Below are 25,175 nucleotides of genomic sequence, written 5' to 3'. Positions count from 1 at the left end.
TAAATAGTTGCCAGCATGTGGCAAATTAAAGTTTTGCTTTAGGGAACTTTCCGGAATTTTTTTTTTCCTATTTTCGAACCATGGTTGGTTGACTCCACGGATGCAGAATCCATGCATACGGAGGGCCAACTATAATTATAATATATAATACATTTATGTACTATATATCACATATAATGTTCATATATATTACATAATAATTTAAAGATGTAAGTAACCCAGTTACTTATATCATTTCATTTTACTACCACATGTATCTTTCTCTTTAAAACGGAAATGGTAAAATTCTGCTTGGGCCAGAGACTAGATATGCTCATTAAACCTATGCTTTATTCCCACTCTGCAAAGCTAAAGAACGTAGAAATCTGCGAAATGACGAGGGGCTTCCCCATTACACCAAACCCCTCTCGTTTCTCACGCATCTGTTCAACAAGGTTTACCAAACATCTGCTCCGTGCCAGACTCTGCCCTACGCGCTGGGGTCTGGAGCCACGTGCGGCACCGTCTCTGACCCCCTGGAGCTCACAGATGGGTCAGGGAGCAGCCCCCGCAGGCCGTGGTGGCCACTGTCCTGGAGCAAGGTCAATGGTGGCACAACAAGAGGCAAGAGACTCTGCCTGGGATGCTGGGAAAGATTTCTAGAAGACGATATGCCTCAGGGGGAGTGGCTGTGATCTGCAGAAGACACTGGAAGGCCAGGCCATGACGGGAAGGGGAAGGTGTGTGGGAAAACCAGCACTGCTGCAAAATAGCATGAGATGTTCTGGAGAGTAGGCAGTGGACATGCTTCCACTGCTGATATCGCCATAATAATGTGAAGAAAAAAGTAACAGGAGGCCCAGTAGCAATGATAGCAAGTGTTTATTAAACATTCACCATTCTAAGCCCGTGGACGCATAATGTCGTATAATCCCACAACAATCTTCGTGTTCATATAGTATTGTGTATAATGCATATTAAGACAAGTGATCAGAGGAGCTGATACTTTACTCAAGGTCACTCAGCTGGTGAGTACAGCACATCAAGGTCTACCACATCGTACCCTAATGACCTTGGCCCAGGTCCCTAACCTCCGTAAACCTCAGCTCCTTCCTCAGTAAAATAAGGTTGAAGGCTCATTCTGAGAACGCTATGGGATGAGGGTCATGACCAATGTCAGTGATGGCTCACGTCTGTGTGTTAGGGAGTGGATATTGGAAAAGTGGAGGGCAATCATGTTAGTGAGGTAGACTGGGTCAGATCCCAGAGGGCTGGCCTTGTGCCGTCAAGTAAAGGGTGTGCATTTCATTCTGAAGGCCATGACAGGCACTGGGAAGCTTTGAAACACATAATGAAATGCTCAGTGTTGTGTTTGAGAAAAATCACTCTGAAGTGCATGTGGAAACAGCCAGGCCGGTTAGAAAGGTGTTGTCGTAATCCAGGGGAGGAAGTGACAGTCCCAAGAGATGTTGAGTGGAAACAACAAAGGTGCTAATTGGATGTGGGAAGAGGGAGGAAGAGGGGTCCAGGATGACCCCCAGATTCCTGGCTTTAGCGATGAGTGAGTGGTGCAGTTCCATCCACCGAGGTAGCAAATGCAGTGAGAGGAGTGTTATGGGTTGAATTGTGTCCCCCCACCCTCATCCAATTCATAAGTTGAAATCCTAAACCCCAGCACCTCAAAATAGGCCCTTATTTGGAGGTAGGGTCTTCACAGAGGTCAAGTTAAATGAGGTCATGAGGGTGAACGCTAATCCAATATAACTGGTGTCCTTACAAGAATGGGAAATGTGGACGCAGACTGGCATAGAGGAAAGACCAATGCAAAGAGACCTAGGGAGAACACCACCACCTACAAGCCAGGGAGGGATGCCTGGATCAGATCCCTCCCTCACAGCCATTAGAAGGAGCCAACCCTGCTGATACCTTGATTTCAGACCTCTAGCCTCCAGAACTGTGAAACAATGAAGTTCTGGTTTTTAAGCTGCCCAGTTTGCGGTACTTTGTTCTGGCAGCCCTAGCAAGCTAATATGAGGAGTAACTCACTTGGAGATAGCCATGAGTTACGTTTTGGATGAGTTGAATTTGATGTGTGGTTTCTGGAGAGCCAGGTGAAGACAGATGCCAAAATGGTACTTCAGTACACAAGTCTGGGACTCGGTGGGACTAGAGATAGAGATTAAGATGTATCAGGCATCTCTGCTGCTCCAGCAACTACAGCACAGTGTGATGAGGTAGCACATAGTAGGAATTTGAAAAGGAGTTGAGTGGATAAACGTCAGGTTTGCTTAAGGACAGAGGAGGGGCCACATGGCTATGAGAACCAGTTCTAAGCTCCCACGCCAGAACTAACAAGGTTAGCTCAAGCCCTGTCGAATTTCTGAGGATCGTCATGGTGCTTGATGATATTTAAACTCACTAGGAAGGAGAGTCCCTTTTTTTGTTCTTCAAAATCAGGGGATAAAAAATTTAACCAAATACCAAAGCTCTTCTTAGAACAGAGAACTATAGCCTGTCTGGAGTCTCAGGTTCACGCCCATGTTCTGAAATATTGACCTCCAAGTGAGTGTGTCAGTAATGTGTCTATTTTAGGCAGCAACTTAAAAGTCTGCTTAGCTTTAAATGCCAAAATAAGTAGACAGCACGCATGGCATAATAGAAAATGGCAGTAGCTGGAAGTCAGGAGACCTTGCTTTGAATCTCAGGTCTGCCTCTGAAGAATTGGGTTACCTTAACCTTTCAGAGTCCCCTCTCCCTGGTCTATAAAACAATAAGGAGGGGGTAATTGGATGATCTTGCAACTCTGACATTCTCTGATTCTCTCAGTATTGCCTCTAATAGCAAATGTTGGGAAAAATCACGTTTCCACAAATTGACCTTCCAACCTGATTGAGTCTGCCAACATGAAGACACGTAAATAAAGTGAGAGGCTGTAATTCATATCACAGATGCCTCTGGTAGAATAATTTCCCTCCTTAATAATTTCTGCCTTCTTAAGATGGTAGATGGAACACTGCAGAGAGACAGTACCTGGTTTTAGGACGCATCTTAATTAGCAGCAAACTGGGTTTTACTGGAAGGTTTCTGAATGCACACGATCACAGTATTTTGTCCAATGACTTAAACTTCTAACGATATTGAAAAAGGATATGGGAAGATTAACCATTCCTAACTACATCTGTGATTTCTCTTGGACCATTCGAGGTTTAAACCTCATGCAATGGCATTTCTTTATACACCTGGACATCTCAGCCCTGGGTGTAATAAGCCAATAAGGGGTACAGATGATTAAGATTGATTACCTATTAAGTGTCGTGTTTTGTGCCAGGTGCTGGACCTATGTTACTTGTTGCCTCATTTAACGCCCCCTGTAGCAGATGCTGTGAGCCACACCATACCTTTTCTGCACTCAACGTGCTGAAGGTTGCTTACTTAGGGCTCCTGACTGGCTGTGGAAGCACGTTTGGCCTCTGAGGACAAAGACGTGCCTAAGAGTCACTGCTGCAGAAGCAACTCTCAACCGGTATCAGACAGAAATTTGGTGGATAAATACTCCAGCGTCCTCACCACTTGGTTTGGATATGTCCAAGGCGTATTCTACACTTGCTCATGGAGTTCCTCAGAGGGATTGAGTTCCAGTTAGCGTGGCGGATACTAACTTGATAAACACACCCTTTATTGGCTGCCTTCTACCCTGGTATTTCCTATTCCAGATAAAGGACTTACTCTCAAATCCTTGCCTCAGAATCTGCCTCTGGGAAATCCAAACTAAGACATCCTCCAAGATCCTAGGGAGCAGGTAGTATTAGTGCTAATCTATAAATGGAGAGCCTGAGGGTCAATATGGTTAAATAACAGTTGTTATGTCTTGGTACTGGGGTTTTGCTGGCTCACCTTCCTCTGCACCAGTGGTTCTCAACCAAGGGAAATTTCGTCCCCAGGGGACATTTTGAAATGTCTGGAGACATTGCTGGCTGTCACAACTGGGGGCTTGCTGCTGGTACCTAGTAGGTAGAGGCCAGGGATGCTGCTAAACATCTCACAATGCACAGTTCAAGCCCCCCGCAACAAAGGCTAATCCAGCCCAAAAAGGTCAGCAGCGGCAAGGCTGAGAAATCCTGCTCTCCACCCAGTGGGACTAGCTGCTGGATGGTAGCTCTCTTGTGTGACTTGTCCGTTGTATTTCACTCCCAGGGCCAAGCTGTGGCTCAGCTGTGCTCCACTGTCCCCAACGTGACTGTCTTTGGAACAGCTTCTACTTTCAAGCATGAAGCCATCAAAGACTCCGTGACTCATCTCTTTGACAGAAACGCAGACTACGTGCAGGAAGTGAAAAGGTAAGATGTTTGCTATAAAGAGCACCAGGATGGTCCCTGCACTTCTCTCTTAAGGAACAGGAGCGTTCATTTACAGGAGGGCTGATAACAATCATAACTGTAAACATATATAGTACTAGTCCTGTGCTACTTCACATGTATTCACTCATCTAATCCTCTCAACAAGCTTATTATTATCCCCATTTTGGAGACGATAAACCTGAGGAACAGAGCAGTCAAGTTACAAAGCTAAATTGTGAGAGCTCCTATAACACTACCGTAACACAGAGAAGTTTACTTCTCATTCATTCATGTAACAGCCCCAGGGAGTGTGGACTCCAACCTGGGTGTGACTGAGAGCCACCAAAGGACCAAGGTGGTGACATGATCAGATTTGGGTTTGGAAGAGTCACTGGTGCGTCATAGAGAATGAATGGGAGGGGCCATCCATCTGCTGGCTGTTGTGGTCTCCCCAGGGGAGACGTTGCTTTATAACATGATCCATGTTCCACCTATGATCCTTACGGCCCTGTGCATGTCAACACAGGAAATCAGATGGAACACCCAGCTGCCGCCATGCTTTCAGGTGATGTGTGTGTCTCACCCCTGCTGATTCCCAGGCTCTGCTCTACTCGCAGCTCCTGGGGGGATTCAGAGATGTCCCAGAGCCACTGGTTCTGTATTTTCATTCTCCAGCACAAAATCAGAAGGTACAAAGGAATTAAGTTGTCCGGCTAGCACAGCATCATAACAAAGAAACAATTTCCTCCAAATCACTGATTAAGATGAAAAATTGAAGGGTTGGAGGATGGGAGATCTGGTTGTTTGAAGTGATAGATTTAGACCGCATTAGGTGAAACTTGGGAAGTTTTTCGGAAAGGAGAGTCTTCTGACAGTCTGAATTCTCAAATTTAAAAAAAAGTTTTGAGTGTCAAGATTTGCGTGTCATTTAAGGTTGCCCCAGTATTTCCCATGTGATGTGAAAAGAAAGCTTTAAAGCTAGATATTGGAAATTTACCACCCGTTTCTCAGATGTCCAGAGATTGCAGGCATTTTTTTTTTAAGTATAGTTGATTTACAATAGTGTGTTAGTTTCAGGTGTATGCATGTTATACATACATATATATATACATATATATTTCAGATTCTTTTCCATTATAAGTTATTACAAGATATTGAATAGAGTTCCCTGTGCTATACAGTAAATCCTTGTTGCTTATCTATTTTATGTACAGTAGTTTGTAAAGACTTCCAGAATATATCTTTGCCTACTTTTATAAACTTCCTTCCTTTAACTTGCATCTTTCAAGCTGTGGTCTGGAAAATGAACTACCACTTTCCCTTCAGCCACCTTTCCTTTCACCCTCTTAAGAGATATTTCTTCAAGCATCCTTTCCTCTGTTCCTGCACTGACCTGCTTAATAAATACTGAGTACCTAGCAGGTACTCTGCTAGGGCAGGAGATCCAGCAGAAACCACCTTGAGGATCACTGTCTGCATGGAGCCTGGAGCCTCGTTGGGAAGAAGGGACAAGAGATATTTTAAAAATTCATTGATTGCTACTTCTGATATGTGCTTTGGTGGAGAAATGCAAGGTGCTAGTGAAATAAACATAGGCAAGTGGGGAAATCAGACATGTCGTCCATCAGCAAGTGAGATTTGGGCTGAGAACTGAGGGCTGAGAATTTGGCCAAAGGAAGAGCATTTCTGACCAAGGAGAATGGCATGTGCTAAGGCCCAGGGTCAGGAAAGACTTGGTCAAGTCAAGAATGTGAAAGGAGACTAGTGCAGCTGGAGGCTGTGGTCAGAGGATGTGTGCGGTAGTGGAGAGGAGGGTCGGGAGGTGGCGGCTCTTCTGAAGAAGGGACAGAGGCCATAAGCAGGGAGCCTCTGCTGTCCCCACGTCCCAGGTAGCTCCACCATCCCCCATCCCCTCAGTGTCCTTGACCTGCTGCCTTTAGCTCCAGATTCAGTGACTTCTTCTGATGTCGGAAGAGCAGAAGCATCTGAGACCCACCTGCCCACCACCTTCCTGCACACGTGACCTCCAACAGTTCCTTCCTTACATTTTTAAGTAGAGATTCTGGGATTAGCCTAAAAATGACTGGGAAGCTGCAAATACGTTTGTACTCTCTGTCCCACGAATCCTACGCTCAGGATATAATCCGAAAGAAAATAAAAGTCACGGGTCCACCCTGCTTGCTGCAGACCCAAGCACTGCTCCTGCTTCATTGTTAGGTGCTCAGGACGTGACGACAGGGTGAATTACAGCATTGTCTGTAAAAGCGAAAATTCAGAAGCAGCCCCACTATCAACAGAAGGGAAACGGTTTGGTAGATTACGCTACACCCACACACTTGAGTATTATGCAGCCCCTTAAAAAATGGTAATTACGGAGACTCTGTCAGAAAATGAAAAAAATACCTGTGGTAGCATATTGAGTGGAAAAAAAGCAGAATGCCAACTTCCAGCTACACTGTGATCACAGCTTTGTATAAATTCTTGGCGCGTGAGGGCATAAAATGAAGGGGGAAAAAAATCCACCCACTGAGATGCAATAGGAGTGGAATGCTGAGTGATTTGTCTTCCTTTTCTGATCATGGATATTGTTTGTTACACTGTGTAACACACTGTGTAACACAACACACTGTGTTGTGTGTAATCAACTAGAAAAAATAATAACATAAAATTTCTTGGGATGAAAATTCTTTTATCAACCAGTCACTCAGTAAGCTTCTTTTGAATATGTTTGCATCCTAGAGCCAGGCATTATAAAGGGAATAGGGGAAAAAAAATATATAATACAGACATAACCTTTATGTCACTTCCCCCTTCTCTGTTCCGGAGGAGAGAGAAGAGGATGTTTGAAACCAAGTGGAAGAGTTAGAAGCCTTCAATTGTGTGCATCTGACTGTAAGGGCTTTAAAAATAAAGAGGGGGGCTTCCCTGGTGGTGCAGTGGCTGAGAGTCTGCCTGCCGATACAGGGGACACGGGTTCGTGCCACGGTCTGGGAGGATCCCACATGCCGCGGAGCGGCTGGGCCCGTGAGCCATGGCCGCTGAGCCTGTGCGTCTGGAGCCTGCACGTCCGGAGCCTGTGCTCCGCAACGGGAGAGGCCACAACAGTGAGAGGCCCATGTACCGCAAAAAAATAAAAATAAAATAAAAATAAATAAATAAAATAAAAATAAAGAGGGAAGAAAGACCAGAGAGCACGCCAAGGTGGACAGCCCCAAGGAGGTGCTTGAAGAGTGGGAACTCTTTTAGTCAGTAGAGAGAGGTAGGGAGCGAGTCCCAGGCAAGGCGAGGGGGGCACCAGGCTTTGTCTGTCTCCTCCCACTCTGCTGAGCATTTCAGTAAGATCATTGTAGGTGCATCCTGAAAGATGAAAATTCCTTATCTTATATAAAGAAACTGAGACCTAGTGGAAATTAACAAGAGTCTAGCCACCAGGAGAGAACAGAGAGAAAGCGATCAAGAAAGGATTCCTAGAAGTGGTACTACGTGCACGTGGGAACCGTCAATAGTAAACTTTTACTAAGCAGCCTACTGTGCGCCAGGCACAGTGCTGGGCACTCTGACATCACCTCATCCCTCTGTCATGAGCTTGGAGGTGACGGTTAAAGCTAAGGCAGAGATGAGTTCTCAGAGAAAGGGAAGTCTGAACGAGAAGAATTGTGTGGAGTGCCAAGGACCCAACTGGAAATGAAAGTTACAGTAAAGGGGAATTAATTTCTCGACAAAGTTGAAGGGCTGCTTACCCAGTAATGGCTCTATTGCAACTACCACCACTCAAGAGAAATTCTCCACTGATCCGAGTGGACGGGAAGCAAAGAGGCAGTATTCTCAATAAAGGAGCGAGGGGTTGGGGACCAAGGAAGGACAGATAGGAAAGTCTCGGATCAGCAATCCCAAAATATCTTGATGCTGAATTTGGCCCAGAGAATCTCTGAGCTGCGGCTATTTCTGTTTGCTGTTTAAGTCTGCAGAGATTTATGACAGAGGGAGAAAGCAGAATAGGAGCTGTTGCCTTTAACCCTCTGCCCTTACCCTCTCTGCTTTTATGTAATTAAGACTACACAAATGCAGGCAAGGCAGACACTCCCAGAAATTGGGGAGCGGGGGTGAGCTAAGAAATGAGGATGTCCTCTGTGCCTCTGATGGGCTACCTGCTCTGCTTGTGATATTCATGATTATTCCACTAAAAGATGCTGCTAAGGGGCTTCCCTGGTGGCGCAGTGGTTGAGAGTCCGCCTGCCGATGCAGGGGACGCGGGTGAGCAATGTGCTAAGACAAGGTAACCCTGCAAAGGCACAAGTCTGAGGAAGGGCCATTCTTGTCTGAGCAGAGCACGGCCCAGCCAGAGCTGGGAACTCTGTAGGCAGGAATATATTCCCTACAACCCCCAGAGCCTTCAGGTTCTACTGCCCCTCCTGCATAATCTCTTTTAACCCAAGAAGCCCAGTAGATGTTTGTTAAGTGCATGAGCGAGTGAATTAATAAATGTATAAATAAATGAATGGAAGAAGGGATCTTCTTCCTAATAGAGTACAAATGTGGATTCCCTGTGGAGCCCTCCATCACTGTAGGATTTATTTAACCCTTTTCCTCTAGGAGCATGTTTATAGGTTGAACCTGGAGATTGGACAATAGAAGTTTGCAAGTTAAATTAACGTGCCTTTATAGCTTCACTGAGAAGGGAGGTGGAGAGGGAAGAAAGCCAATCCTTGGTAGACCGGAAGCCCCATGAAGACAGGGAGCTTGCTGGTTTTCACTATTCAGCACCGTGGACAGAGCCTGGCACACTCCTCAATTTCCACAAATATGAGTTGTTGATTGACTTACAGAGCAACTATTATGTGGCTGGCAATGGGCCAAGCACCACATCTGCCACCTCACTTCATTCTTAGCACAAAGAAACATGCTAGCTCCACTTTATTTTATTTTTTTTAACTTTTAGAAAATATTTATTTAATTTATTTATTTTTATTATTTTTTGGTTGCTCCAGGTCTTAGTTGCAGCACATGCTGGATCTTCGTTGCAGCATGCGGGATCCTTAGTTGTGGCATGCAGACTTCTTAGTTGCTGCATGAGGACTTCTTAGTTGTCACAGGCATGTGGGATCTAGTTCCCTTACCAGGGATCGAACCCGGGCCCCCTGCATCGGGAGTGCGGAGCCTTACCTACTGGACCACCAGGGAAGTCCCGCTAGCTCCACTTTACAAAGGAGAAAGCTGAGGCTCAGAGAAGTTGAGCAAGGCGGTCAGACTGACTGTGATGTTCTCTGCTGGCACCACCAGCCAGGTTCTTAGCTGTCTGCGGCTTTGTGAAATTCTCACAGTTGGACTCAGGAGGATACATCCACCTCCCGGGCTTCTGCCCTATTTATTTCTACTCCCAGAGCTCTCTCTGTTCCTGATTCTGGCAGTAAACAGTATGACAGAGGAAGGAAAAGGGGTTGACAGTTTGGTCCCTGACAGGTTACACTATTTTACTTTGTCTTCTCACCATTTAGAATCTCTGCTGAAGGAGTGGACATTGTTTTGGATTGCCTCTGTGGGGACAACACTGGAAAAGGTCTCAGCCTTCTCAAACCACTGGGAACCTACATTTTATATGGTGAGCGCTAAACAGAAGCAGGGGACATGGTCGGCGACAGGCAGCACCGCAACGCACGTGTGCTTACAAGGGGCTCTGAAAAATGAGATGTGTTGATATGCTGGCGTAATGAGATGGGGATGGTGTTAATATTTTCTATAGTATTGCTACTGTTCTCAATTATAAAAGTGCCTACTGCCCTATTATCCCATGAGCATTTCTCATTCTAAAAGAAATAAAGCAAGGCCAAGCCAAGGTAGTGACAAGATGGGACTCGACCCACAGAAGGTGGCACATGTGGAAAATACTAATAGCTTCAAAGGAAGTTACAAAAATGAAGCAATAAAACACCCATAAGAGGATGGAGAAGAGTAGCTAGGATGTGGTGGTTTTAAAAGGGAGGATCTTCACTATTGGAGATGAAGTTGCAAGGTACAGAATCTCCTTCCTCTAAACTACTCCTGTATGTCCCAATCAAGACAGAAGCCCTGGATGGATAGAGCCCATGTCTGCCTCTAATTCACTTATATGCTCTTGGGTTTGGGAGGATTCATGAGAGACATCTGGGAGCGGGTTTTCTCCAGCAGAATGAGACCCCAGAGACTCCTCTCCCCCCTCTTCTTCTCTTTGTCATAGGCAGGTAAAACAATTTAAACATTAGTCTCTGCAAAGAAAAAAGCGTATCTGAAGCCAGATGTCGCATCCCAAAGCCAAACGATCTTGGAGCTCTCCAATGCTTGAGATTTTTGGCACTCTGTCCCACGGAAGTAGAGTAGAAAATTGAGCCTTAGTTCTGCATAACTCAGAAAAAAATACTCATTTCCCTACTATTAGCTGAGAATCTTATAAAACAGATATCTGAGAGGTATAAGTAGTCAAGCATCATTTTGTCATCATCAGATCACTGTGACAGAGAAGGAAGAGACTTCCATTGCTGGAGTGTTCTGGCATTATGAGTAGTGGCCATGTATTTGAAAGTCTTTAGCGGTGGATGCAGTTTTTAAATTATTACTATTGATAAGAGAAGCTATAAATGTCAGTGTAGGGATATTGGCTATGACTAACACGTGAGTCAAATACAGATGAGCATTTTACCCATCCTTATTCATTTACTGGTTCTATTTTTGCCCCAGTTCCATGACGTCATTTTGGTGTACACAACTTGATCACATCACGAGTATCTTATTACATCAATTACTTGACTACTAAGTAATCAAAACCTAGTGCTGTGAAGCCTGCACCCTGTAAAAGTCACCCCATAAAAGGAGAAGCAGTGACTAACTGGCTACTAGTTTACCAAGGCCAAAGAACCAAGTTTAAGACATACATTGTTTTTTCATTTAACGGTTCTCTGAGAGGAACTTACTCCCAAATCTGTGGGGGGAAGGCAGAAAAGTCGCTGAAAAGGCACCACCAGGGTATAGTATCTCTTAACCCTCACCCAACCCAGAACCGCAGAAAGGGGTTTTTCCTTTCTGTAAGAGCATGTTAGGGAATCTTTCCTAACTCGACTTCCTGTCTTAACTCTGAATATTGCTTGTTCCCATCAGCAAGGCTCCGTTTCCCACACCATTGGTCTCAAGTGGTTTTCACCTTTCTGCCCAGACCTCTTTGGAGCTTACACGTGGGTCACACCATTTCCTTGGCTTGTGAACCTATTTTCACCCTCATCTGCTCCTCTGGACCCCATCTTTCCATCCATCTAAATTCTAATTCAGCCCTGTCTCTCTCCACTACTTAAATGCCCAGCCAAGGTCAGGTCCCCAAGCCCCTCACTTGCCGAGGAATCCAATTCATGCCATGAAGTAATCTCACAAAGGAGTTCATTTCTCGGTCTCAGAGAATGGCACCAACAAGACAGTTCGGCAACTCATCATTTTATTATAATGGTGGCTTAAATCACATTTTTGCCACGTGACCTATTGTCCAACGTTATGAAATAGTCACCTTGAGAAATGTTACTTCCTCTCTGATCCAGTGATACTTAGTTAAAATTAAGTCAACTCGACACCAACCACCCCCTCCAATTCCCTTATTTTTCCAAGGCTGACCTAAATTTCCTTTCAAGTTCTTGACAGTTCTGGGCCAGACAACTGCCATTCTTCCACGCAAAGCAAGAGATGCTGATTTTCGTTGGCTTGATTTGGGAATCTTCCACTTGCAGGTTCATCCAACATGGTGACTGGAGAGACCAAGAGCTTCTTTAGCTTTGCAAAATCAGTAAGTATCCGTGCACGTCCAAAGTACGCTGGTGGTGTGGTGCTTGGCATGTTGTGAGCTCTTCCATCTAAGGACATGGACCGAATAGCCTAAATCTTGTTTGTCCTTCATCTGCATCATTCATTTGCAAGAAAGCCTGCATTCTCAACCTGCTCACCACACATGGACAGGACTGTGACTTGGGCCACTTTTGTCCAAATGAAGCAGAGAAATGAGAGTGCCCGAGAAACTCCAGAAAACTGTATTTTGATTTCAACAGAGATTGTTTAAGTGTTGGTATTTTTAATCACTGGTCAAGAATAAACTTAGCATTCGTGCACTCTACTTGGTCCACAGAGAGACCAGCCTTTCAGTCTGGCTACTTTCTGACCGGGTCTCTAGGGCTACTTGAGATTTCTCTGTAGCCCCATCCTACTGGCTTGGAGAGACAATAGAACTCGACACTTTTCGCAAGCTCCTGGGCTGATTTTTTGACACAGGCAAGTGTGTGAACCACTAGCTTACGTGCTCATGCTCTGAACACAGTGGTTATTGTGTCTGCAGTTGTGAAGCTGCATCCCTGGGCACTCACCCCACCACGAACCTCCTCAGGTCTACATTCCCACCTGGAGCCACACTTACTAGAATTAAACTAATCTGGGCTTGAACTTCCATGTTTACGCCTGTCCCCACGACAGGGGCCGCCATGTCCCATCAGAGCTTGCCTTTGTCCTCCCTCCTCTTAGCCTCCTTAGCAGCCAGTGAGGCACTGATGGATTCACTCGCTTTGCAAGCATCTTCTGAGCACCTACTACTTGTGGTGCTGTGCCAGGCACCAGGGTACCACAGCAAATGAGACAGATGCATTTGAGGCCCTCGGGACTCTTGCGTTCTAATGAAGGAGATGATGAAATAAGTAACACATATTAATAAGATGATGGTAAATAGTCATAAAATCTCTGAAAGGGATGAAAGCAGGGTGCTGAAGTAGAAGACAGAAGAATGGGGTGGAAGCATGGTGAATAGGGTGGTCAGACAAAGCCAGGGAAAGGGGTTTAGAATTGACTCTTTGTGGCACTGTGGGATATTCATATGCCCCCAAAGTGCCAGCACTGGCTGCCAAAGGCTTCCTCTCCAAACACTCCCTGATTCTGGAATGATTAGTACCCCCGGCCCTGTGAGACTAGAATTAAAGGGCCTCGGTTTGCACTTGAGCTTTAAAGTTCAGGTCAAGGTTATCGCAACTTCGGGATGAACAGGGGAGCAAGAATGGAGTCTAGTGAAGGATGATGCTGTCTGGAGCGCGTCCCCTGACGACAGGCTTTGTGTCACTCGCAGCTGTTTTGTTGCTGTGGCTGCAATTAACATGATGCTGACGGCCTGCTGTAGGGAACCAAATTGGTCCCAAATTACATACAATTGTAAGAAGTGTTTTCCCTTTCTCCCCTACGTGCACAATCACAACACACAGCGTTAATGAAATAATTGTCGTGTGCCCACGTTCAGGGAAGGCGCTCGTGAAAACAGCCACGATGGAGAGTAACATTCTCCTGCTTAAAGCAAGGGTGCTGATTACCAGAAGGCTGTATAGCTGGGGGTCAGGAATAAAGACTGTTCCCTTTCAGAGGCCGGGTTCGTGTCAGTTGTTCAGTTAGAAGCAAACTGAAGGTAGGGCATGCTGAGGAGTGGGGTGATGACTTTGTTCTGGAAGGTTCTAGAAGGCATTTTCTTCTATACATTGGAGAAAGGCTTAGAAATTAAAGGCATATTTGGAAGCATACAGGAATTTCTCCCTCAGCTATCTTAATGGTGTTCCCCCTTAAAACTCTTACGGGGAGCTTGTGTTCACATGCCATTTGCTTTTAGATCCTAACGATGACGATAATAGCAAATGACGTCAACATTTCGAGAGCAGTCTGACTCCAAATCCAGAGCTCTTACTCGCTCGATCCAAGATATCTCTCCAACTTAAGGTGATAAAAATATTTCATATTTATAGAGCACGTACTACGCACCAGACACTGAGCTAAGTACTTTGTATGTATCAACACATTTATTCCCCATGACGACCCCATGAGGTACAGTAGGGAAACTGAACACAGAGAGGTTAAGTGATTTGCTTAAAGTTGCACAGCTTGCGAGTGACAGAACTGGGATTCAAAACCAGGCATTCAGCTCTAGAACACAAACACAACTGGGCAGCAACTGTAGCTTCGGCAAGCATTCATTTCACAAACGCTTGGTGGAAGCGCTGCACATACACTGTGAATCAAGTTACTAATCATTTCTCTACCTTTGCTTTTGTGGCAAGCAGCCCACGGCCAAATACATATCTCTCCTAGAGCTGGACCCCAGGCCCTTGGGGATATTTTGGTAAAAAATGTTGTGCATGAACCTTGTCCCTGTTTACAACCTGTCTTTCTTACACTTATTTTCCAACAATCTGATTTCCCCACTTAAAAAAAACAAGATATTTTACTTTTTAGAGTTTCCTCAATCCTGGAAGGAGGCAGGATGTAAAAGAAACACACCGATAACATAACTATTATAGATGTTCCTAAGGGTCCCTCACACTTCTCTTTGCCTTCTATATTAAACATTTTGATCTCTTAGCACCCTCTAGAAGCTGGACCTTTGAATTTCTAAATTCTAACCAGCACCAGAAGAAACACAATTAAATCAGAACAAAGCAGCTGGATCACCATTTCTGTAGTTTTTAATGGATTACCTACTTATTTTCATGTCTGGAGTGGGAGATGAAAGACAGGAAATAAGGGAGCCATATGTGCCAGGTGTGGGTATCCCACGTAGGACTTCAGCGCTAGTGACATCTGGGGCTGGATAATTCTGTTTTGAGGACCTGTCCTATGTATTGTAGGAGAGTTAGCAACATCCCTGGCTTCTTCCCACTAGATGCCAGCTGATTCCCCCCTTGAGTTATAACAAAAAACATCTCCAAACATTTACCAAATGTCCCTGGGGGGTAAAACCGTCCCCAGTTGAGAACCATCAATTTAGTTCTAACACTGTGGCTTCATCGCTCCGATACGCTGTTCCTTCTTGCTATATTACGCTCCCTTCCTCTTCCTTATCTGACGCATTCTGCCTCACCTCTCCAGCCTTGCTGCTGTTCCCCCAAGGAAAGCTGCTCGTGCAGGCAGAGGCATCACTCCCCCCACGTCCCCCCACCCCTCCCGCTCCCTTCACCAGCCCCATCACCACCACCGCCATCCAGTCAGCCAAGCGCTTTACGCTAAACTCTCCCAGGAAACCTCGGAGGCAGCATCCTGCCAGTGTGTGTCGCTGAGAAAAATGAAGCACAGAGAATAACAGGGAGCAAATTGTAGAGTCAGGATCCAACTCCAGATCTGATGGTCCCAACCGTGTGACTTAACATTCTGATCACATGTGGTCTCGCAGTTGTTTTTGTAAAGGGCTGTGTCCCACCTACATCCTGGGCTCTTCTGGGAAGCATCACTCTGCACCTGTAGCAGTGCTCAGCCAAAGAGGTGCTGACAGAAACACACCAGCAAGAGCTACCGCCTGGGCATCTGGAATCCACCCAAGTACAGTCCCCTTGTCTCCCTGCAATGCTACAAACATGGCCTGGCATTGATTCCTTGTAACGCACACCTTCTCTCTTTCCAGTGGTGGCAGGTTGAGAAGGTGAACCCCATCAAGCTATACGAAGAGAACAAAGTCATTGCTGGGTTTTCCCTTCTAAACCTGCTCTTCAAACAGGGCCGTGCTGGCCTCATTCGCGGAGTGGTGGACAAACTCATTGGGCTCTACAACCAGAAAAAAGTCAAGCCCGTGGTGGACTCCCTGTGGGCCCTGGAGGAGGTAAGGATGATGTTTCCCCAGCAAATAATCTCTGTCTTTTTAGTCAGCTTTGGGCAGCCAGATCCGCTCTTTTATTAAGTGATTTTTCTCCAGGTTTGTTTGCTTTAAATGAGGGTCCTAAAAGTCATTGTCCTGTAGTATAGAGTGCTTTGGATGTAAGAAATACTTTACGTTTCGTAGTGGTTCTCAAACCACGTGTGTCAACATGCCATTCATGCCATGAACCCTTCCCGGGTAGGTCACCAAATCTTGATGGGTGTGTACGATTCACCTTGGTTACAAGAGAGCGTGTACATTGTGCAGCGTCAGTTATATCCTCACCATGTGAGTGTGTGAGATCAAGGCCAGGGCGGACAATGGTTCAGAGCTGAAATGATTTGTGTGCCAAGCCCCGATACTTGGAGCCCCTTCCAGACCTTGTTAGCTGCCACCCTGGGCACTGTAATTATGAATGAATTGTTGGATCTAGTGTTTGACTGAGTCTTTTTATTAACTGATCTGCAAAAAGTTCTAGTATTTGAAAGCATTCCTTGATCACACAAAAAAATTAAGAGCCCCTTGTGTCACCTTTAAGGATACTGAATTGTGAACTGACCATACTGGTTCAGGGGAGATGTGCTAGGAAGAGGCAGCATCTAGAAAATTCTTCAGGACAAGGGAAGTTTTGGACATTTGGGAAGCCAGTCACGGTAGCTGCCCGTGAGGAGAAAATGAAGAAATGTGGTCTAGGTTTCAAGAGGCATTCCACTAAGAAATCTTGTAGGTCAGGATGTCATGACCTTGGCTTCAGGGAGCCATGAAGCCCCTGAGAAAGATGTGGGAGTGTGTTTTTTGCTCGTTTGGCTGGTTTTTGCATTTTGCATGGGTGAGTGTCTTACAGTACAAGTACATTTTTGTACTCTGGGGCATCACGGACACCTTTGAAAAACTTAACAAAAATAACATTCCATGGAACAGATAGTAGCTGTCATCCTGGCAAGAAAGCTGGTGTTATTTGCTTAATGGACTAGGTTGGGCAAAATCTAATGGCTTTCCTAAGCACAGAAATCCCCCCCCCGCAAAAAGGCTTTGTGGGAGTCACCATGTAATCAGAGGGGCCTGGTCCTGGATCCATGGATCAGGCCTATATATGCCTCTCTGATACTGCAATATCATGAATGATACTTTAAAAACTCGACCACCGGGCTTCCCTGGTGGCGCAGTGGTTGAGAGTCGGCCTGCCGATGCAGGGGACACAGGTTTGCGCCCCGGTCCGGGAAGATCCCACATGCTGCGGAGCGGCTAGGCCCGTGAGCCATGGCCGCTGAGCCTGCGCGTCCGGAGCCTGTGCTCCGCAGCGGGAGAGGTCTCAACAGTGAGAGGCCCGCGTACCGCAAAAAAAAAAAAAAAAAAAAAAAAAAACCCGACCACCAAAACCCCTTGTTTCTTATGGTAAAAGAAATACATGCTTATTATAGGAAATTCCTAAATTAGCCAAAAACATAAGGAGAAAATAAATTGCAAGTCCACATTCCAGAGATAGATAACATTGTTAATATTTTGGTTTGCTTCCTTCCAGTCTTTTTTCTACAGCACACGCTCACTGTAATTCAATGCGTTACCAAATCAAATCAGATTATCATACATTCCTTCTGTTGTGTAAGTTCTAAGATGGTTAACCTATCGTTATACTTGGGTCAAAATGTTTTAATTTAATGGATCAAATGTTTTAATTCAGTGGGTCAAACATCCATATGGTATTCACTATGGTATGTCAGTGGAATAGACAAGGGCCGAACTGCAGTGGCTGTGTCTCAGAGGTCAGGGAGGAGAGAAAATGTGAGCTACTTGAGACCAGGGCTAAGAGATTAACTTGACCATGGAGGAAAGAAGGGGACTTAAGCTCACTGCCCAAAAGGGACCCAATGAATCTGGTAGCATTTAAGTGAGGGTTGAAATCGAAGAGGGGTCTGGTTGGCCCAGTGGGTCCTTGGTTTAGTACTGGAAATCATTCCTTGGTTATAATGCAATTGAATCACCAAATATGGATTGAATATCTATTACATGCCCAACAATGTGCAGGTGTTGGGGGTACAGTGGCAAATAGATGGCCAAGATCCCTGAGTTTCAAGGAGCTCACTTTCAGAGGGGTGGGGAGGGGCAGAAAATACTCAAGTGAACTAAAAATAAGTAGGGTATTCTCCAATTGCATTAAGTTCTGGAAGGAGGCAAATTAGGGTATATGTTGGCGAGTAAGTGGAGGGGGGAGACAGTTTCCACAGAGCAATATTCTTCAACCTTTATTTCATTATTGCTCCCTAAGGAGCTTTTTTAGACTTTTTTTTCCTTAATCAACCACCTCTATGAAATTTTAGTACCGTAGATACACCAGCCATCTACCTACCTACCTATCATCCATCTGTTTATGTCCTGGATGTGTATTTGTGCTTTACATACATTAAAAGAGTAAGATTTTAAAAAATCCTCCGAGAATCCATTTTTACCCCTTTGGGGGTGGCCTTGCTCCCACTGAGAATGCATGCTGTAGAGTGGCTTTCGATAAGGAAGGCTAGGTGTTGTTTGAACTGGGACATGAAATAGGAAAAAACTGGAAGAAGAGTATGCAAGGCAGAGAGACCCTCAAAAGCAAAGGGACAAGGAAAGATAGATGTTTAGCAGCATCTCTGGTCTCTACCCAGAAGATGCCTGCAGCACCTCCCACTGCCAGCTGTGACAACATAAAATGTTTCCAGACATTGTCAAATGTCCCCCAGGGGGGATGGGGACAGAGGCAGAATCTTCCCTAGTTGAAAACCACTGCTTTAAAAGAAGCCATATCGGTTAAGACAGTTACCAGGAAAACAAAGGAAGTATAGGTCACTAGTCATTCACAGAGGAGAGAAAGAAGGCTGCTGCCATGTTGGCCAACAAAAGCACCCACAGCCACTCATCAGTAACACCCACCAACTTTCTGATGGTTCTCTTCTGTAATGTTTACAGACATCTTTTTAGAGCTGCCGGTGGGCCAAGCTTAGCCGTTTATCAAGCCCACGCAGCTCCTCTGGGCTTGAAGAGAATAGAGCATGCTTATTACTTGCAAACCTCCAAAGGAGGACTATAATGATTTTCCCCCCTCCCCTTTGGTAAATGATTTCACAAAATTGCTTCTCAGGCCAGCTCTATAACTTCATCTATGGAATAGAAAGACCATAGGGATTAAAAGAAATTTCTCTTGGGCTCTCTGAGAATTCAGACTAGAAGATTTAATAATATCAGAGATGATTAGAGTTTCTTTTTAGCCATCTATCTTTGACTTTATTGTAAATGTAATACAAAGAGTGAGTGATATGCTGCAGCCTCCAGATACTAAACGTGCAACTGGTTTGCTCCAGATACTAAATGTGCAATTGTACATAAAGTTGGAAAAACTGTTCAGAGGTGGGAAAGGGACAAAAAATACTTACATCTGTCAACCAAGCAGCAGACACATTACTGCGCACCTGCTATGTGCCTGTACTATGTTAGGATGTCAAGTCTACAGAAGGGATAGGTCACTTGTTCCCTGATCCTTGCGTTTATGACTTTGTTTCAGAGACAACACTAAGACCTAGAAACAATTAGAGAAGAACTTCGTTTTTCAATCATGGGGTGTTTGTTTCAAGTGTGACTGGATTTGAAAACAAGAGAGAATGATGTTAAGGAAGACTGAATGTTCAGGGATGGTTTTAAGAATGAGGTGGGTCTTAGTTGAGATTAGCAGGATATAAATTCTTAGGATGATGTTGCAGTTAAAAAAACAAGGTATTATCAGGAGGGACAGTGTGAACAAAATCAGAGAAGCAGGAGTGAGTATAAGGTACATGGGGTAGAGAGGTCTGGAAAAAAAGCAGAGGAACAGGAACAAAGGAAGAGAGGAGAAAAGGCTGGTTCAGTCAATAGAGTCAAATCTTGGGGGCCTTCACTGCCAGGCAGAGGAGTGTGAGTTGACATTCTGGGTGAGGGGATTGCTATTAGAGACTGTGGCCTAAGGAATATGACACCCTTTGATTTCCCAATTCCCAGAAGCCCATCCTAGTCCCAAGTATGTCGCTAGAAAGATACACACCTGAACTATCCAGTTGTGGCCTCTGATCAAAAGTGCCTTTACCTGTCTGCTGTTTAATAGTGCACAGAGGGCTCTGTTATGAGCTGAATTGTGTCCCCCCTCAAACTCATATATTGAAGCCCTAACCCCCAATACCACAGAATCTGACTATATTTAGAGATAGGGCCTTGAAAGAAATAATTAAGTTAAAATGAGGCCTTTGGGCAGCCCTTATCCAATCTGATTGGTGTCCTTATAAGAAGAGAGATTAGGACAAAAAGAGGCACCAGGGATGTTTGCATAAAGACCATGTGAGGACACAGTGAAAAGAGGGCCATCTGCAAGCCCAGGAGACAGCCCCAGAATGACACCAACCTCACTGACACCTTGATCTTGGATGTCTAGCCTACAGGATTGTGAGAAAATAAATTTCTGTTATTTAAGCCTTCCAGTCTGTGGTATTTCATTATGGCAGCCCTAGCAAATGGACACAGGGCTGCAGAGAGATCTTGGCAATTTTGAAATATTCTATTAAAGATATTTTACAACATAATTTACATAGAAGTCTGTGGTTACACTCTCCAATTATGGTACCATTAGCCACATGTGGCTATTCAAATTTAATTAAGATTAAGTCAAATCAAAAATTCAGTTCCTTGGGTATACTAGCCACATTTCAAGTGGTCAGTAGCTGCATGTGGCTAGTGGCTGCCATATTGGACCATGCAGAGATGGAAGAATGTTCCCATCCCTGCAGAAATTCTCCTAGAGCTGGTCTATGAGATGATGTCATCCTTCTGCTTGAAGGTAAATTTGTCTCCCCAGCAATCTGGCATGATTACCTTTAGTAAATTACATTAATTGTGCCCTTCCTTGTACACTTCTCTTTGCCTTGGCTGTAGTGAAGTTCACTGACCAAATGCAGTCATTTATTTAAGTGCTCCAATCCCTCATTATGTGTCCCCCACATTTTTCCTTTCATGTTAATAGTTGTGGCTTAATTATAATGTGTCTTTCATTCTATGACATCACAAAACCTATACAGAGATGGGTCTGCCTAAAAGAATAAATTAAGGAAAAATAATGTGGTGCTGAGCTTGATAGGGACCCTTATCTGACACAGAGCAAGAGGCTGACTGGATAAAAGGCAGATTAATGTTGAACAGGGAGGGTGGGATGACTCAAGAGAGAAGGATGGGTGGAGGTGTGATTTTCAGTTTTAAAGAAGCCACAGGCTTCACCTCCAACACCAGACTGAAAAGAAAGGATGAAGCCAAGCATCTGAAACATATACCCAAACCAAAACTAAGAGGCAAAGACTCGAGGAGAAACCACGGAAAGTCCCACTTAATTATGGCAGTTGGTGACTGGCTCGTGGAGACCTTTTTTAAAGATTTAGAAGCTCCTTCAGGGGCAGAGTTGGGGATAGGGAGAGTACTTAGAAGCATCATCCAGAAGTGGGCAATGTATTTTGTATCATGTGTACTTTGGTTTGGTGGATGGATGGGGGGCAGGCAAGAGGTCATTGAAGACTTTCAGACCTGGGTAGGCAAGCCCCAGACAAAAGTGGGGGAAGTGAATGGGAGGGAATGAGCAAATGTGAGTCATTGGGAAGGATGAAAATTGGATAGAAAGGACAAAGGAGATGCAAGATGACCAATGGTCTTTCGACATGGGAAACCAGGACTGGGGGTGCCAACAGTGTGATTTGAGTTAGCAATGATTGAAGCTGCCGTGAAAAAATTGATGAGCTCAGATGTGATTTTGGTTTAAGATGATGGTAGAACGTGCAAGTGATGTCCATGGTCAAGTCAACCATCACATGGAGGTGAGAGATGAAGGCTGGATAATTACAACTACTGCTGCTACTGACATTTCTAGAGGATTTACTGCATGGCAGGCATTGTTCTAAATGTTTTGCATGTATTAACTTATTTAAACTCTCCAACAACCCTAAGACCCAGCTACTATTACCCCCGTCTTACAGGTCACAAAAGTGAGGCTTTGGGGAAGCTATACTTGCCCAAAGCCCCGGCTTATAATTGAATTTAATGGAAATTTGAACCCCAGGGAAGTGTGATGCATAGAAGTTATTGAAAAAACATGGCTATGAATAAACTCAATTGAACAAAAGAAGGAGCAACATAATCATATTAGCAAACACTTAGCGTAGACTGTTTATATGTGCCAAGTAGTTCTCAAAGCAAGCGCTTCCTATGAATTAACTCATTTAGTCCCCACAATAACCCCGAGGGGTGGGTACTGTTACTCTTCCTGAGATATAAATAAGGAAAGTAGACTTAGATGAAGTTAGCTGCCCAAGCTCACACAGCTGGTGCATGGCAAAGCTGGCATTCAGACCGTGGGCATTAACTTCTCCACTGTAGAAGGAAGAGGGTGAGGACAGAATCCTAGCATCCCCCACCATTCACACAGTAGGGAGAAGGTGAGGCATCCCCGGCAGGGCAGTGGTAAAGGGACCACCATGACTGGTCTTAAAGTCAGGGACTGCTGACAAGTCAGGAAGTACGGAGCAGAAAAGCCTTTGAATTTGGCCCCGGGGTCATTGTTGACCTTTCAGAAAGCCTTTCAGTTGAATGATGAGGGCAGAAGTCTGAAGGCAGAGGGTCAGGAAGAGAATCATGGGCAGGACAGTCTGACAGCCAGCATAAGCCTCCTATTTGGCACTGAGCAGAAAAAAGGGCTGGCAAATAGCCAGGGGGTGCTGGGTCCAAAGAAGGGCTGTTTAGAAAGTAGGTTAGGGGTTGCCTAGGGCTGGGGGCATTTCTGTTCAGAGAGATAAAAATGTTCTAAAAGTAATGACAGTTGTATAACTCTGTGACTACACTAAAAACCATTGTGCTGTGCACTTTAAATGAATGGATTGTATGGTATGCAAATTGTATCTCAATAAATTACACACACACACACACACACAGAGGGAGAGAGAGAGAAGGGCTATTTAAGGATGGGATAAGGGGACATGGGAGATGGGAAAGAGGTACAGCTTGGGAAGTCAGATTGCTGGCCTCAGTCCTTACTAATATTCTAGCTGCATGGCCTTATAAAGCCGCACATTCAGCCTGGTCCATCCTCCCAGTTTTCAGATAAGGAAACTGAGGCTGCAGAAGTAACCACTATGTTTGCTTTATGTCCCTTTCATTATTTTTTTTGCTGCATGCCCCCCTTTCAACATAATCACCCCCGGCTCGCGCACACATTCCCAGTTTCCACGCACATTCTCCCAGCATGCCCTGCTCACGTGTTTTCTGCAATTCCGTCACGCCCCCAACCCTGCCGTGCACCAGGGCTCAGTGTGCTCTAACTACCCAACAGATCAAGCACGATGAGTCACAGCTCTGGGTCAGCATATTCATCTGCGGCAGGCTGAATAACAGCGCCCTCAAGATGCCCACATCCTAATCCCCAAAGTCTTCGAATATGTTACCTCATACAGCAAAAGGAACCTTGCAAATGTGATTAAATTAAGGATTTTACGATGAGGAGATTACCCTGGACTATGTGGGTGGGGCTGATGTAATCACAAGAGTCCTTACAAGAGTGTCAGGAGAGCTAGGGTCAGAGGAGATGTGGCAAAGGAAGCAGAGGGAAGGTGATGTGATGCAGGACCACAAGCCAAGGAATGCAGGTGGTCTCTAGAAGCCGGAAAGGACAAGGAAGCGAAGCCTCTAGAAGGAAACAGTCCTGTGGACACCTTGATTTTAACCCACATAGGCCCATTTCAAGCTTCTGACCTGCAGAACTGTAAGAGTACATTTGCGATGTGTTAAGCTACTAAGTTTGTGGTACTTTGCCAGAGCAGCAATTGGAAATTAATATGCCATCCATTCAACAAGGAGCAACCAGACAATCACAGCAGTGGGAAATTAGCCCTGGAGGAGGGTAGCTGGATGGGGGTGTGACCCATCCAAGCATGTGCCACATCCCAGGGAAAGGCCTGGAAGCTGGAGAGAGATGGGGGTTGGAGCATCCAAGCCTCAACAAACACGCATGAGGCTGAACACAGAGTGATGGGGAGGCAGGAAGGCCGGCCCTGGGAGAAGGTGGGGTAGGTGGAAGCCCCTGCCCATTGCCAACTGTCCCCATCCCTCCGGCCGCACTGGACCATTGTGGCTCTTCAGAAACCTGAGTCTGTTGCCTCCTCACCTTTATCTGTGCTCTTATTTCCACCTCTCATTCCCTTCCCTCGTCCTTGTCCTCCTGCAAAATTCCTGCCCACCTGCCAGGACGTAGGGACGGTGTTGACTCTTCTGCCATAACATCCCCAACATCCCCAGTCTTGCCATGACGCCCACCCCTGGTTAGGAAGCCCTGCTTTCAGGTCCCAAGGGTTTGCCGCCCTCACTGACATGTGCACTGACAGTTACCTGTGAAAATGGAGAAGATAACTGTACCTTGCATCAGTTTGGAGGAACTAAAAGGTGCTGACTGGACAGTATGAACTAGCAAGCTGCTCTTACAGCGCATTGCAAATGTGTCCGCCACGGAGTTGAGGTCTTTGCGGTCAGGGACTCTTAGGCAAGGTAACAAGCAAGGAGAACACAGGATGCTCTTGGCAGAAGGTTCCCGGGGCCTCAGGACAGGTACTTCCGCTCCTTGTTAAGAGGTCTAGGAACTCAGCTCTGAATACACATCTGTTACGAAGAAAACGATCACTCTTGCTTTTACACCTGTCATTTGGCTGAAAACACATCACAAATCTGGGTTTCCTTGTGAGCCAGGGACAGGGTCAGTGCAGACTGCTCTTGGCTGTGTTTTCCCATGACCCAGATGAGATTCTGCTGCTTCCAAAGGCTGGAAATGGACATGTCTGTTTGCTTCTGTTTGCCTTCCTAGGTATTGGAGGAATCACTTGATATGTCTTATTTGCACGGTGGCATCAGGAGGACTGTTTTCAAATATTTTCCGAGGTATCTGTCCTGATGTGTTCATCACGGATTCTGGCCTATTCGCTAGGCCAGAGAAGAGGGATAAATAACTCTTCTGCAGGCCAAGATCATTTGAATAGGAGAACATAATTTAAATCAGAGAACACATGAATAAAGGTCATATCCCGGCAGGGAAACACACTGTGGATGTTGCCTTCACGTTCACCTTCCAGAATCCAGCCTACTTCCTGAGCACCCCTTTCATCCACTGAAAATGGAGCTACTGC

At 45.3% G+C, this 25,175-nt stretch overlaps 1 protein-coding gene across 1 annotated transcript in view; it reads left to right on the top strand.

Moving 5' to 3' along the window:
• Positions 1-25,175, top strand: part of VAT1L (vesicle amine transport 1 like) — a 146,201-nt gene that overhangs the window by 57,927 nt on the left and 63,099 nt on the right. The window contains exons 4-7 of the mRNA XM_033845121.2: positions 4,174-4,316; positions 9,812-9,915; positions 12,059-12,114; positions 15,742-15,936. Of these exons, the coding sequence (XP_033701012.1) occupies positions 4,174-4,316; positions 9,812-9,915; positions 12,059-12,114; positions 15,742-15,936 (498 nt within the window). The remainder of the gene's footprint in view (positions 1-4,173; positions 4,317-9,811; positions 9,916-12,058; positions 12,115-15,741; positions 15,937-25,175) is intronic.

The sequence above is a fragment of the Tursiops truncatus genome, chromosome 19, assembly GCF_011762595.2.
Source record: "Tursiops truncatus isolate mTurTru1 chromosome 19, mTurTru1.mat.Y, whole genome shotgun sequence".
Lineage (NCBI taxonomy): Eukaryota > Metazoa > Chordata > Mammalia > Artiodactyla > Delphinidae > Tursiops > Tursiops truncatus.
Note: the sequence above shows the minus strand (reverse complement) of the source record. Positions and strands in the feature narration are given on the sequence as shown.